General features: G+C 57.3%; 1 protein-coding gene across 1 annotated transcript in view; it reads right to left on the bottom strand.

Annotated features, from left to right (window-relative positions):
• Positions 1-46: 46 nt before the first annotated feature.
• CCDC13 (coiled-coil domain containing 13) overlaps positions 47-13,370 on the bottom strand; it is a 33,856-nt gene continuing 20,532 nt past the window's right edge. The window contains exons 12-16 of the mRNA XM_080674690.1: positions 12,899-12,982; positions 10,633-10,755; positions 5,836-5,987; positions 3,322-3,436; positions 47-2,565 (exon numbers count right to left, since the gene is read on the bottom strand). Of these exons, the coding sequence (XP_080530816.1) occupies positions 2,406-2,565; positions 3,322-3,436; positions 5,836-5,987; positions 10,633-10,755; positions 12,899-12,982 (634 nt within the window). The 3' untranslated portion in view covers positions 47-2,405. The remainder of the gene's footprint in view (positions 2,566-3,321; positions 3,437-5,835; positions 5,988-10,632; positions 10,756-12,898; positions 12,983-13,370) is intronic.

Raw genomic sequence — 13,370 nt, 5'->3', positions numbered from 1 at the left:
CCGTGCCCGGGGCAGAGCCGTTTGATTTGTTGAACTGAGAGAAGTACCACTAAGGCACACGTTTATTAGCGCTTATTGTGTGCCGGCTGCTCCTCTAGCACTTGACACTTTTAAATTCGGTGACTCCTGAAGAGAGAGTCTGATGGGAATGGAGGGGACCTGGATTAACCAAGCTGGCTGCTGACGGGAGGTGCCAGCAGACGCCACGAGGACCCCTGGCCCACAGCTCCCCAGTTAAGGTCTCGAGGTTGCGCGTAGAACCTGTAAGTGAACCAGTTGTCTTTATACCCACCTCTGGCCCAAGCAAGGACTGAATGCCCGGGCTGAGCTCTGCAAGGTGCCAGCTAACCAGTTCACCCCAAAATGTGCAAACTAGATTTACTGTGCCTGATGGGACTTCCCCCCACTTCTCTCTTATGTACATTGTTTTTATCTCTGCGGACCCAAATCAACCCATGGTTACACGTCCCTTGTCCAGAAGTAAACAGCAAGCTAATAACCAGCAAAATGTCTCTGAGTTATTCTTTGACACCTACAGCAGCCCTGGGGGTGGGGGGGGGCGGTTGGAGAGGTTCCTATTATTGTCCCCATTTTATGGACAAGGATATGCAGGCTCAGGGAGGTTAAGTAACCTGCCCAAGGCCACGCAGTTGGTGAGTGAGGAAAGAGACCTGCCCCACACACCCCCACCTGTTCAGACCCTGTGGCCGGATGCCCCTTCCTCTCTCAGACCCAGCCCTGAGCCAGGAAGGGTAGCAAAACCACCCTTGTGTGGTCAGTGCATGAGCCACGCCATGCTACACTCCCTGAGTTGACCCCTACTGATCCGTCCATCCCTGAGGATGGCTGGCCCTATGCCTGCTTCTCCCTCCCAGGGACTCCACTGAGGGCCAGAGCCTGCACCCCACATGCTCAGATCACCCTCTGGGCTCCCCTTCGCCTGCAGCTGAAGGTCCCAACTACTCGGCCTGGTGTTCCGACTCTGCGTTTGGTCCACTCCTCATGTCACACAGCCCCCTCCCGGCACAGGCCCTCTCTCGCTCTGTCCGGCCATCAGAATTGCCCTTCATCCTGACGGCCTTCACTAGCCCTTGCTGGGGACCTCTGGCCCGTGTCACCCCATGCAGGGTCAGCTCCCTGACTGAGGGTTCAGCGCGGAGTCCCTCCACAGCCGTGTCCCTGAGGAAGGCCCTGAGCAAACGGGGTCCCAAGGGCCCCACGTGGCTTCCCCTGGCGGGGGGTGGAAGGGGAGTTCACAGTCTGTGCTCCCGAGTTTGTGAGCCACTGCACACGTGACACAGAGACTGGTCTTGGTGTGTGGTAGCATGCGTCTACACCCACACACACTCCCATGTGCAACAGGCCTGTGTGAAGGGGCCTGCGTGTGCAGCCAGCCCCGTCTAGGTGTGCGTGTCTGGGTACGCGTGTGTACACCTGCGAATGGTGCTCCCGCCTGGGAATGTGTGCGTCCGCATCTGTGTGTGGGCCTGCGTGTGCACAGGGGTGGCCAGGCTGCCCAGGACAGGCCTGGGGTCTCTCCTGCAGCAGTCCCCCTGCTGTGGCGAGGAAGGTGCACTGTGCCTTCACCTGGACTCCTGCCCCAGCTCCAGCCCAGCCCCACCACTGCCCTCCGCCACCAGCAGCCACTGGAAGCAAATCGAGGTGCCTCTTGGAGCAGCTGGCTGGGGGTGGACCTGCCCAGCAGCGGGGCGGGCATGCCGGGCCTGCAGCACAGAGGCCCCTGCTTTTGGAAGCAGGCAGGCCAGGGTTCAATATCAGCTCAGCTTCCTTCTGTGAGCCCCGGTTTCCCCAAGTGTAACATAGGGTGACCACCCCTGGGTTACGAGAGGACTAGAGGGGCTCAGCTTTCCACAGCAGATGCTCACACAGTGGGAGCTGCAGCGATTATGAACAAAATCATTATTATTACAAGTCCGAGGGTCTGCATCTAAGGAAGAGCCCTGAGGAGTGGGCCGACAAGGTGGCTGCGAGCATCGTGCTCCCACATCTGCAGAGGGTGGGGAGGCCACAGATGGAGTCATGGGGGACGGGGGTATAGGGATGCCCTGGTGAGGGGTGGGGTGCGGTGGAGGCGGGTGGCCTGGGGGGTGCTTCCAGCCTGGAGCTCGAGGGCTCTTCTGTGCATATGAAGTCACGTGGGCACGCAGGGTGATAAGCACCCGTCTGAGAGAAGGCGTCTGTCCACAGCCAGCTTGTCCCAGAGCGTCGCTGAGCCGAGCAGGCTGCTGGGCCTCTCCCTGCGGCAGCCACGCCTGCCGGGGCTCTGCCCAGGGCTCCGCTGGGGCTTCTACCTTGCCCTCCTGGCCTGTCACCTCGGGGAGCCTCTCCCAGGAGCAGGGCTGAGCTGGCTGCCCCATCCGGCCAGAGTGACACTGGCCGCCATCCTAGCGCTTGTCCTCCTTCTGCTGCCGCAAGGCCTTCAGGAAGACCCCTTTCACCTGGCCCAGGGTCTCGTGGTATATTCGGAAGTCCTCCTCCTTCCCCCGCAGGGCATTGTCCAGGGCAGCTTTCAGCATCTCATTCTCCTCTGTCTGGATGGCCAGCCTGGACCACATGGAGAGAGGGCTCAGTGAGGCCCGCACTGGTGCACGGGCGTGCGCACAGAGGACCCTGGGATGGGACCTGCTAGCACAGCTGCCCTTCAGGTGCAGGTTCCCTCTGACCCATCCCATCCTCCCACAGACCCGTGGGGGAACCCCACGTGGGATTCCTCTCTGGGCCCTTCCACAGCCCTGGGCCTGGCACCAGGTAGCTCCCCAAAAGGTTGGCTGCCTCAGGGATGGTCCTCATTTGTAGAGGTGCCCCCTCCTTCCTTTCCCATCACTGCATTTGACCTGGAAAGGCTTAACTGAGTGAAAAAAGTGGGTTTGGCCCTAACCGGTTTGGCTCAGTGGATAGAGCGTCGGCCTGTGGACTGAAAGGTACCTGGTTCGATTCTGGTCAAGGGCATGCACCTTGGTTGCGGGCACATCCCCAGTGGGAGGTGTGCAGGAGGCAGCTGATCGATATTTCTAACTCTCTATCCCTCTCCCTTCCTCTCTGTAAAAAAATCAATAAAATATATTTTTTAAAAAAGTGGTTTTGGCAACCCATGCTTAATAAAACTTCTCTTGGGACTTTGGGGTTATCAGGGTCACTGCTGAGTCTCTCCACCTCGCTGAATTACAGGCCTACAACCCACGGCTCGGCAGGGCCGGCCTTCTGGACAAGCAGAAGTCCAAGGGGAGGGATATGATCCTTCTGCCCATCTAAGCACCTCCACCCAGACCATGCCACCCTCCGGAAGTCAGGGCAGGGCACCTGGTGGTCATCTCCTCCATCTGGGATTCCACGGGCATGCTGGAGAGTTGAGTGAAAGACGGGTCCTTCTTCTCTCTCCCATTTGGGTTGTGCCTGGTGTTAGAGGTGGGCAGACCTGTGGGGCAGCAGCATCCGCTTTCTGTGACGAGGCGATGGCCCTGTGTTAACACTCTCCTTCTCCACCCCCGACTGTCCACTTCCTGCTTTTCCACTTGTTGAAACATTAGAATTCCTTCAAGGTGCCGGCAAGGCCTGCCTCCCTCCGGAAGCCCTCCCTGATACCTGCGCTGCATTCCCCTGGACACTGGCTTTGGTCTCTGCGATAGCCCCGACTTTGTACCAAGGTGGTTCCTCTAGTTCCTCTGTCCATCTTTGTACTTTACAAGTTTCTGGAAGGCAGTGGGGCCTGAGGCCTGGCCTACAGGCTGAGCCTGAGTCTAGGCAGCCACTTCACCTGATGCCCTCATACCACTGGGTCCTCTAGTGCCCATCCCGGCCAGCAGCTCCATCTATCCATGCACACAGAGGGTCCAGGGTGGCTGGGATCAGGGACCATGGCTGGGCTCAGGAAAAAAAAATCAGAGCCCAGCTAGCTGGTGGGGAACTTGGGCACCATCAACAGCATCAGAAAACCTCGGTGCTGACACGGCCCTCAGGCTGTATGGTCCTCAGGGTGATGGGCTCAGGGGAAATCACCTGGCGTCAGCAGACCTGGCTTTCACCCCCTGCTGTGTGGCCTCAGGTAAACCATCAACCTCTCTGAGCTGCTTGCCTCACCTGTAAAATGAGGACAATAGTTCTCGCCTCTAGAACTTCGTGAGGCCTGAGTGAATTCACACGTGTGAGTCGGACCACCTCCTCAGCACCCACGGCCTCTCTGACGTCACCTCATAGTCCCTCCCCTCACTTGCTCCAAGCTTCAGGGCCTCCTGGCGGTTCCTCCAGGCCTCCAGCTGAGCTCCCAGCGGGGTGCCTTTTCAGAGTACCTGTGTGCCTCCTCCCACTCCCACCATCTCTGCCGGGGGGGGGCCCCCCCCATAGAGAGCAGCTGCACCCTCCGACCACCTGTCCCCTTCCTCTGCCTCAAGCCCCGCACCTGCCTCCAGCTAACGTAGCATGTCTTTTACTGCTTTATCTGTTTCTCGTCTACCTTCTTCACTGGACTGAAACTGTCATGAGGGGCCAAACCCCAGAATCGGGGCTCCTCCCTTTCCTGACTGGGGGCTGCCCTGCCCGTGCCACAGGCCAGCGGGTGGCAGGGGCCACAGGGGCACTTTCTCCCCGGCAGCGGCCCCTCACTGTCTGGCCAGGATCAAAGCAGTGTGCTTAGCCCTCCCAGGTTGGGAGCCTGGCTGCTCAGCGGGAGGTGAGCTTCAGGCCCGGAGACACCACATCCTTGGGGGCCTGTTCCTGAGGGCCCAAGGGGTCAGCAAGACTAAGAGCCAGGACCTTCCTCAGCCTGGGTCCTCAGCAGCACCCGAAGGCCCGAGCCCTGGGCCCGGCTGGCGAGAGCAGGGAGAGGGCACACTCCTCTCTGTGTCTCCGTCCTGATCCCATCTGGGCTGGCACCAAAGGTCTGAGTGTTCTGGGCTGGGGGATGGAGGGGGAAGTACTGGGGTGTTGAGAGGCAGGGCAGTGGGGACAGAGCCTTGAGGGGTTGGGATGGGATGTCCGAGGGAGGCAGGCCCAGCCCTCCACACTGGACTCCCCCCTTCTCCTCCGTCCCCCCTGCCCCGGGAGTCAGCCACCCCAGAAAGGCTTCTGGCTCTGGCATCCTGCACCCCCAGCTCGGCCCAGCCCCACGAGACGCTAACGCTGCTGGCTGGAGGCTGTCCCTCGAGAAGCACTGTGTCAGAGCCAGAGACCTTTTGGGTTAGGGCAATAAACGCCCTCCACAGCCGGGTGTGGTCCTAGGAGAGGACCTGGCCAAGCCATGGAAGTAGAAGTAGCACAGCAACCTCAGGTTCACTCCCTCCAAGGCCAGGAGCAGGCTGTCCCCTTCCCTCCTCCCCTCCGTGCTGCTGGCGGGAAGCGACCTGAGGCCATGAGAGGGAAGCTGAGTGTGGGAATGGTGGGGCACGTGACAGGAGCCCCCAGGCCTAGGAGAGGCCCTTCACGAGCTGACGACTGCTGGGGGCAGAACGGGTCCTCTGCTGGTCTGCCTGCTGCTCTGGCTCCCAGCAGGCCAGCTCTGCCCCACGCAGACGTCAGCTCAGGACAGAGGGCTGAGGGCTGGGGTTGGGTGGTGGCTGAGGGCATCCAGCCAGGGCACTGCCACCTTCCGCTAAGGGCTCACAGGTGAGTTGGGCCAGGGCCACCTGGGGCGAAGGCACTCTGGGGCTCCAGGGTCTGCCTGGGAGGCCGGCGGGGAGAGGACAGGGGGCAGCAGGGACAGGCAGAGCCCACCCTGATGGAGCCTCTGCTTCCCACATTCTCCTCTCTGGGCTGCTGGCTGGCTCCTCCATTAGCCGCCAGGCTTCCCCGCCCCGCCCTGGGCCCCTGGTCCAGCCCTACCTGTTTTGCTCCTGGAGGCTGATCTCTGAGAGGCCGTCCTCCCGGGGTCCAGGTGCATCCTCCCCAGGTGCTGCTCCAGCACCACGCTGCGCTGCCGCTCCTCCTGCAGCCTCCTCTGGGCCTCCAGAAGCCGGCCGTCCCTCTCCTCCACCCTGGGGACGAGACGAGGGGCTGCCGAACTCCCTGGCTCCCAGAGAGGTGGGCACATCTTACACGGGTGGGCGGTGGTGGGACGTGCGTTTCAAACCCCTATCGCTCCCTCCGAGGCTGAAGAGGAACATCTGCATGCTCCTCACTCCCAATGCCTGCTCGCCAGAAGCAACCACCTCGAACACGTCTAGCTGCTGCTTTGACTACTTACTGCCTTGTTTCCACAGATGCTTATGCCGTTATGTTTTATGTTTTATTTCTTTAGAGAGGGAGGGAGGGAGGGAGAGATTTGTTGTCCCACTTGTTTATGTATTCACTGGTTGCTTCTTGTTATGAGCCCTGACCGGGGATTGAACCACAACCTTGGCGTATCAGGACAACCCTCTCACCAACGGAGTTACCCAGCCAAGGCTATGCCTCTCCTTTTAAGGTTTAAATATAATCGTTTGACTTCCTGCTGTGCAACATGAGAATTTAGTTTTACTTCAATACCCTCCTCTTAGGACCGAGCGTCACCTCTCCACCTCCCATGTCTTGGCTGAATTAATATTAGGTGGTGTAGTGGTTTCCTGTTGCTGCTGTAACAAATGATCGCAAACGTAACAGCTTAAAACGACACGAGTTTATTATCTCACAGTTCTGTTAGCCAGAGGGTCGGAGGTTCTGTTGGGTGTCTCTGCTCCAGGTTCCACAAGCCAGAACGAAGGTGCTGGCGGACCTGGGCTGGTCCCTGGAGGTTCTGGGGGAGCATCCACTTCCCAGTTCATTCGGGTTGTTGGAAGAAGTCAGTGCCAATGGATGGACTGAGCTCTCGTGTCCTGCTGGTTGCTGGCTGGGTCATTATCTTTGAGAGGCCACGTGGCCCCTCCCTCTTCTAAGCCAGCCGGATACTCTCATCACGCTCTGAATCTCTGGGGCTTCTGCCGCGTCTCTCCGACAGACCCAGCTGGAGCAATTTCTCTGCTTTTAAGGGCTCAAGTGATTACACTGGGCCCACCTGGTAACCCAGGATAATGTTCCTATGTTGGGGCCCATAACAATAATGACATTTGCAAAATCCCTTTGGCCCCAGAGGGGGACCCAATCCTGTCCACCCCAGAGGGTTGCATTAGAAATGTCATGGTTACATTTCCTTTCTTAAGTTGTTGCTTCTCTTGGGTTTAGTGACTGCCTTCTGTTTATTATCGTGTATGGCTATTATTATTGTTATCTCCTATGTGCCTGCCATGAATGCGTGGGCCTGGAAGACCTTGCTCTTTGGTTATTTCTCATGAAGGACTTGTTTGACCTCACTGGGGCTGGGGGTAAATCTTTCCTGTGGCCAGGTGTGGCACTGGCGACTTTGGTGACACTCAAGACTCAGCGGGTAGGCCGGGACTCCCTGAGATTGAGGCAGGCAAAGGTTACAGACACACACGCAGATCAGAGTGGCTGCCGGGAAATTCTCAGGGTTGGAGGAACTGGTCTTTGCACCCTTGTGATGAGTCAAGAAGGTGACAATTTTGAAAAGTACAAACTACTAACACCAAACAGAACACGAACACAGTCTGCAGCCTCTTAACACAACTTGTTCAAGCACGTTCCTTGAAACTTTATTTGCAAAAGCAAAAAAAACACCTCAAACAACCTAAAGGTCCATGCACAGGGGAAAGAGAGTAAGTGGTAACTAACATATTCACACTGGGGAATCCGATGGAATCTGAGAGAGCTGTGCTGGTCAGCACCGTGTCTGCCAGCATAATGCTCATGTGTAGCTAAATGAACATTGAACATTAGACAGAATTAAAAACTCAGTTCCTCAGTCACACTGGCCACGTGTAAGTGGTCCAACCGCACGTGGCTAATTGCTTCTTCTTTGATCAGTAGCTGAGCTGAGGCGGTTAGACTCTCCTTTGTCAATGCCTTTGGTCCTAGCAGCTCCCCAACACCATGTGCACCAACCTCGTGAAACTCGAGATATTTTTAAAGACCCGCCCTTTTCACTTTGTAACTGATTTTCATTCTATTTCGAGCGTTTGACCAAATGGACCGAATGGCAATGGGAAGTGATGACTACCAAGTCATCAGTGAGTGAATGTTTTGATGTTAAAAATTTTACTTTCACGAGGACTGTAACTGTTGGGATAGGGATAAAGAATACTCAGGTGAGGAGGTCCCCCGATCCAGGAATGAATTTAATACAAATGATACAAGATCTCTAGGAAAATCAATATTACACATTATATACATAATGCCATATACATAATTTGCCATTATTTGTGAACATTTTAAATGTGCATATTCTTTGATTCAGAGATCCCACTATTAGAAGTTTATAACACGGATATACTCCCACAAACATGTAAAGATGTGTCTAGTGTGAGTCCACCTTTTAATTAATTATATATGTGTGTGCATCTACAGATACACATATATACACATATATATGCATACATATTTTTGGATATACAAAGAAAACATTTTGAAAGTTCTAACAGATCTTTTCTTTTTTTCTTTTTTTTTAAATATACATTTTTATTGATATCAGAGAGAGGAAGGAAGAGGGAGGGAGAGAGAGAAACATCCATGATGAGAGAGAATCATGGATCGGCTGCCTCCTGCATGCCCCCTATTGGGGATCGAGCCTGCAACCAGACATGTGCCCTTGACAGGGAATCAAACCCGGGACCCTTCAGTCCGCAGGCCGACGCTCTATCCACTGAGCCAAACCAACTAGCAGCCTTGGGCAAACTACGGCCCGCGGGCCGGATCCGGCTGTTCTATCCGGTTCTCTTGCTCTCCCCTCCGCTCCTTTACTTTGAATTTATATTAGTTCACACAAACACTCCATCCATGCTTTTGTTCCGGCCCTCCGGTCCAGTTTAAGAACCCATTGTGGCCCTTGAGTCAAAAAGTTTGCCCATCCCTGGACTAGGGTCTAATAGATCTTTTCTGTGAGGAATGGGAAATGGGGGGGGGGGGGGGAAAGGAGTCTTTTTGCAATAAGTTATATCTTTGTCACAGTAAAACTTCCAATCTCGTAAGCCAGGTTGAGAGCAGAAGACGTGAACTTGGGCTCAGACAAGGCAGCGAGCTGTGAGCGAGTTCTCTGCGTAATTCTGGACTGAGACACTCTCCTTCTACAAGCCAGGGAAGTGGTGAGGACGCTTGCAGTCTAGCAGGGCCTCAGTGGGGGACAGAGCACTGATCATGAGGAAACTGAAAACAAGGCCAGCACTTGTGTGTTCAGGAAACCCCAAACCAATAAATGAGCATTAATGACCAAGCACAGACCACTGAAACCCCAAGAGCGCCACAGAAACAAAAGCAGCACCGTGCTGGAGGTGCACTTGCACGACCTAAGAACTGTGACCAGAAACTGTGGCAGTTTCTGCTGCGGAAACAGATAACTGAGTCACCTTGGTTCACAAAACCCCCAACACTCAGGTGCGACTCAAAGGAAATGGGAGAGAAAGCCTGAATGGGTATATTTCTCCCATTACATTTCCATGATAGAAAAAGAATTACTGTCACTTTTCTCACAGACCTGAGCATGTCTGAAAATCAGATCCTCCCTGCGTACTTCAGGAAAAGTCAACAATGAACGCTGATCACTTCCCACCGCTAAGGTGGTGGCCATCCATTGACCACTTCCCAGCACCCCTCGCTCCTTTGGTAATGACATTCTCTTTCTCTCTCTAACACGCTGCCCCTCCTCCAGCTGTGAGTACCTGGAGGTATTTCCAGTCAAGATGCCTGGCCCCTGTCCAGGGAGGGACACGAGAGTGACCTAGGCCAGCTAGACCTCCCCCCCCCCAGAACCCATGGGCACTAGAACTGAAAGCCATCGGGCCTTCGTTCCAGCGGCCCAGGGGAGACCACCCAAGGTCCCTGCTACCAAGATTCCTGGACCTTCTCGAGCTTCTCTCCTGCTCTGTGCCTGGAGTCTGCCAGCACCCTCCAAATGCCTGCCTTTCCCTTCCCTTAGCCAGAATCGGTTTCTATCGCCTGTCACCAAAGCGCCCTCACTGACATGTGATATGGCCTGTTAGGGTGGACACTCACTGATGTCCTTTATATTCTCACTGTGGAGGTCACATGGGTAGGCCATGTGTTGGCCAGGGCACCTGCATTTCTTGCCAAAGGGTCACTTGAGTGAGGAGCACTGATTTATCTGAATGGAAACCTGTCAACAACCCCTTGGAGAAAACCGTGCCTCCTGGTCCACTGCCTCGGGCCACACGCTCCCCTCGCCTCCCCAGAGAAGTCCCAGCTCCGAGCTCCCAGCTGCTCTCTTTCTCTTTGTAATTCCGGACACCAGTCTAGCCTCCGTTGGCGCCCAGATAGTGCCACACTCACCATAGATTTTAACCACTGGTGGTCGATGGACTGATTTCACTACTCCAGGGAGCCTCTCCCTGAGACCCCCACCTCGGGTCCACCTGCCTGCAACAGCCTCGTAGGACAGGGCAAACCAATGTGACGACAGGGCCCCAGGGTGTAGGAACTCAGTGGGGATGTGAGCTATGTCTGGGAATGCCCTGGACCAACACTGTGGGAGCCAAACTCCCCAGTCACGTGGACCCAGTCACAGACGAGGCCTGGCCAGGCTGTGCACCCCCGACCCAGGTAGGCCCGTGAAAGGGAGTCCCTGAGCCCAGGTGTTACCGTTTCTGCAGGACTGTGACAAACTCGGTGAGCCGGTTGCGTTCCACCTCGGTGGCCTGCCAGAGAGCCTTGAGCTCTGTCACCTGGGCCTGCCAGCCCTTGTGTTCTGGGGAGTCCAAGAACCTGGGGACCAGGACAAAGGCAGGATGAGGTCATTTGAGGGGTTACCTGAAGACATACTATGATGGTGGCAGAGTTGATGGACATTCAGGGGTCCTCAGAGATGGCCAGAGAGGAGGAAGTCACCCCAGTCCCTGCTGGCCCCCTGGTCTTCCACCCCTGGCTGCTCCTCAGCCACCGTTCTTGGCCCTGCTCAAGTCTCCAGGCCTCACGGAGCCGGCTCCACACCAGGCCCCACCAGGGCACCTCTGTTCATCCAATCCCCCACAGGGGCCTGGAATAAGTCTAGCAGCCACAGTAGTTGGCTTTTGGGGACCTGGGATGTTCCGGGTACCTGTGTGGCCCGGGGCCTGGCCTCCCTGCCCAATGCCAGCCTGCCCCAGCCCTCTTGCACATCCCGACTTGGTCCCAAGCCCAGCCCATTCTGCCAGAGCCCGGACAGGTGGCTTTGTGAGCTGGTCCATTTTCTCCAGCCCTGATCCGGACCATCACTGCTTCCCTCCTTACCACTGGGCCTGCCTACCAGCCCTCCCTAGTGGCCGGGGTCAGGACAAAGCTCGGCCTCACCCCAACTCCCTAAAGGCCACGTGCCTTCACCTTTCCCAGTGAGACCCTGGTGACCCTGGGTGTGCCCAGCATCACAGGACACAGACAGGCCAGCCCAGAGGCTGGTGCTCCGTGGTCTTGGGCAGGTTCTTCCCTCTCTGGGCCCTGGTGGTCCCTCTGCACAGGGTGGGGCTGGTTGAGGGGGCCCTGAGGACGCAGGCTCCATGCTCTGACCAAGGCCTTGCTGCTCTGCTCAGAGTGTGGTCTCCGAGTCGGCAGCCGGGACATCGCCTGCGAGCTGGTTGGAATTGCAGGATCCCAGTCTCTGGCCCAGACCAGTGCGGACTCAGAACCCGCATCTAACCTGGCAGAGCCCAGCTGATCCTGTGAGCACCACAGTTTGGAAAGCCCTACTCTAGTTACCTCCTTGATCTCCCATGTGGGGGAGCACCCTGCCTTACTCCAGGCATCCCACCAGTCTCCACGCCATCCCTGATAGAAACCTTCTCTGGGTCACTCCCGTCCCACGCACACCCGTCCTGCCACGGATGGGAAGGGACTGCAAGCTCCATGAAGGCAGGGCCCGCACGTGGTCAGGTTCAGTAAACATTTGCATTTTTGAAGAAACCAGTTTGAGAACCAGCAGGCTGGGCGGCCCAGGAGCACACGGGCCCCTGCATCCCTGTGGCATGCCAAGGTCACAGCCACACAGGCCTGGAAGGGACCTCGAGAAGTCATCCTGTTCACCTCCCCGATCCTCCTCCTGTGACTGCAACCTCGCAGACAGAGCCTGTTCTTCTCTGTGGCAGGAGAACTGTGGTGGGAGGCCCCTGGCTCCGAGTTGGCCCCCTCCCCCCCCCTCCCCCATGCCCTGTGACTCCAGGCTGCCGGGTGGGGCAGCTGCAGGGCTGGCCTTGGCCATGGTCCCCGTGCTGCCAGATGCCAGGCCACAAGTGTCTCGGGCACTTCCTGGGAAACGGAAGCCCTGAGAGGACCAAATTGCCCAGCGCGTCAAGGTGGGCCTAGACCCCCTCAGCGGCTCGGACGGACCGGAACCTGAGCTGACCTGCCTGAGGGGTGGGGTGGGGGGGGGGCTGGCAGCAGGGGCATGGTTCCAGGGGACAGTGGGCAGGGCTCAGAGGCAGGACAAAGCCACCCTTTGTCCGTGAGCAGGCAAGAAGAACAAAGAGCCCATCTGAGAACAAGGCTGGATTCTATCACAGAGGAGGAGGAGGGGAAGGAGGGGCTGTCAGTGCCCTAAAGTGGGAAGGCAGACGATGCGAAATTCTCCCCCAGGGGCTGATTCTCAGCGGGCAAGAGAAGACAAGGGGAGGGGCTGGGCGCCGGGCCCTGCAAGATTCCTGTTCACCCTGCAGGAGCAGGGACACCGGACTGCGCGTCAGAGGCCAGGACTGGTGCCAAGCCTCTCACCTTGGACAAGGCGCTCCAGGTCCTCCCTGCCCTCCACGTCCTTATGTAACCTTGGGAGAGTTCCCAGCCTTGGCCTGGCCTCGGTTTCCCCTCCTTTTAATGGGATGGCAATCCCGGCTGAGTCAAGGATGGGCAGGACTGAGAGGGCCCGGGGACGCTGGGTTCTTACCTGGGTGAGGCCCCATGAGGACTGGGCGGGGAAGGCCACGTGAGAGCAGATTCCACGAGTGTGTGGCCCAGGCTGGTCACCGAGCTGTGTGAAGGCAGAAGGGGCTCGTCACCGCGGGGAGGCAGGCTGGCCCTGCTGGGCCTCACCAGGTGGGCGGGGAGCAGGGGCTAGCAGGGCCCGGAGACCCGAGGAGGTGGCCAGTCCACTGGCTGCTCTTCTTTGGAGAGCTCTTGCTCAAAACGAGAAAACGGGAGACATCAGAGCCTCGAACCATCGAGCACGGGTCTGTGCTGTGAGTCCCAGAAGCGGGTGAGTCCCGAGAGGACTGTGCAGGGAGCTGCAACCGCAGGCTCCGGAAGTGACGGGGCCTGGGCCTCAGTGCCCTTCAAGCAGATGCGGGGCCAGCGGGGCAGGAGAGGCCCTCGAGCTGGGAGGACGACGCCACAGCCATCTCCAAATTCCCAGCAGAGGC

Source organism: Plecotus auritus, assembly GCF_963455305.1.
Source record: "Plecotus auritus genome assembly, chromosome: 6".
In the NCBI taxonomy this organism is placed as follows: Eukaryota; Metazoa; Chordata; class Mammalia; order Chiroptera; family Vespertilionidae; genus Plecotus; species Plecotus auritus.
The sequence above is the reverse complement of the archived record's forward strand: the minus strand, read 5'-3'. Positions and strand labels throughout refer to the sequence as shown.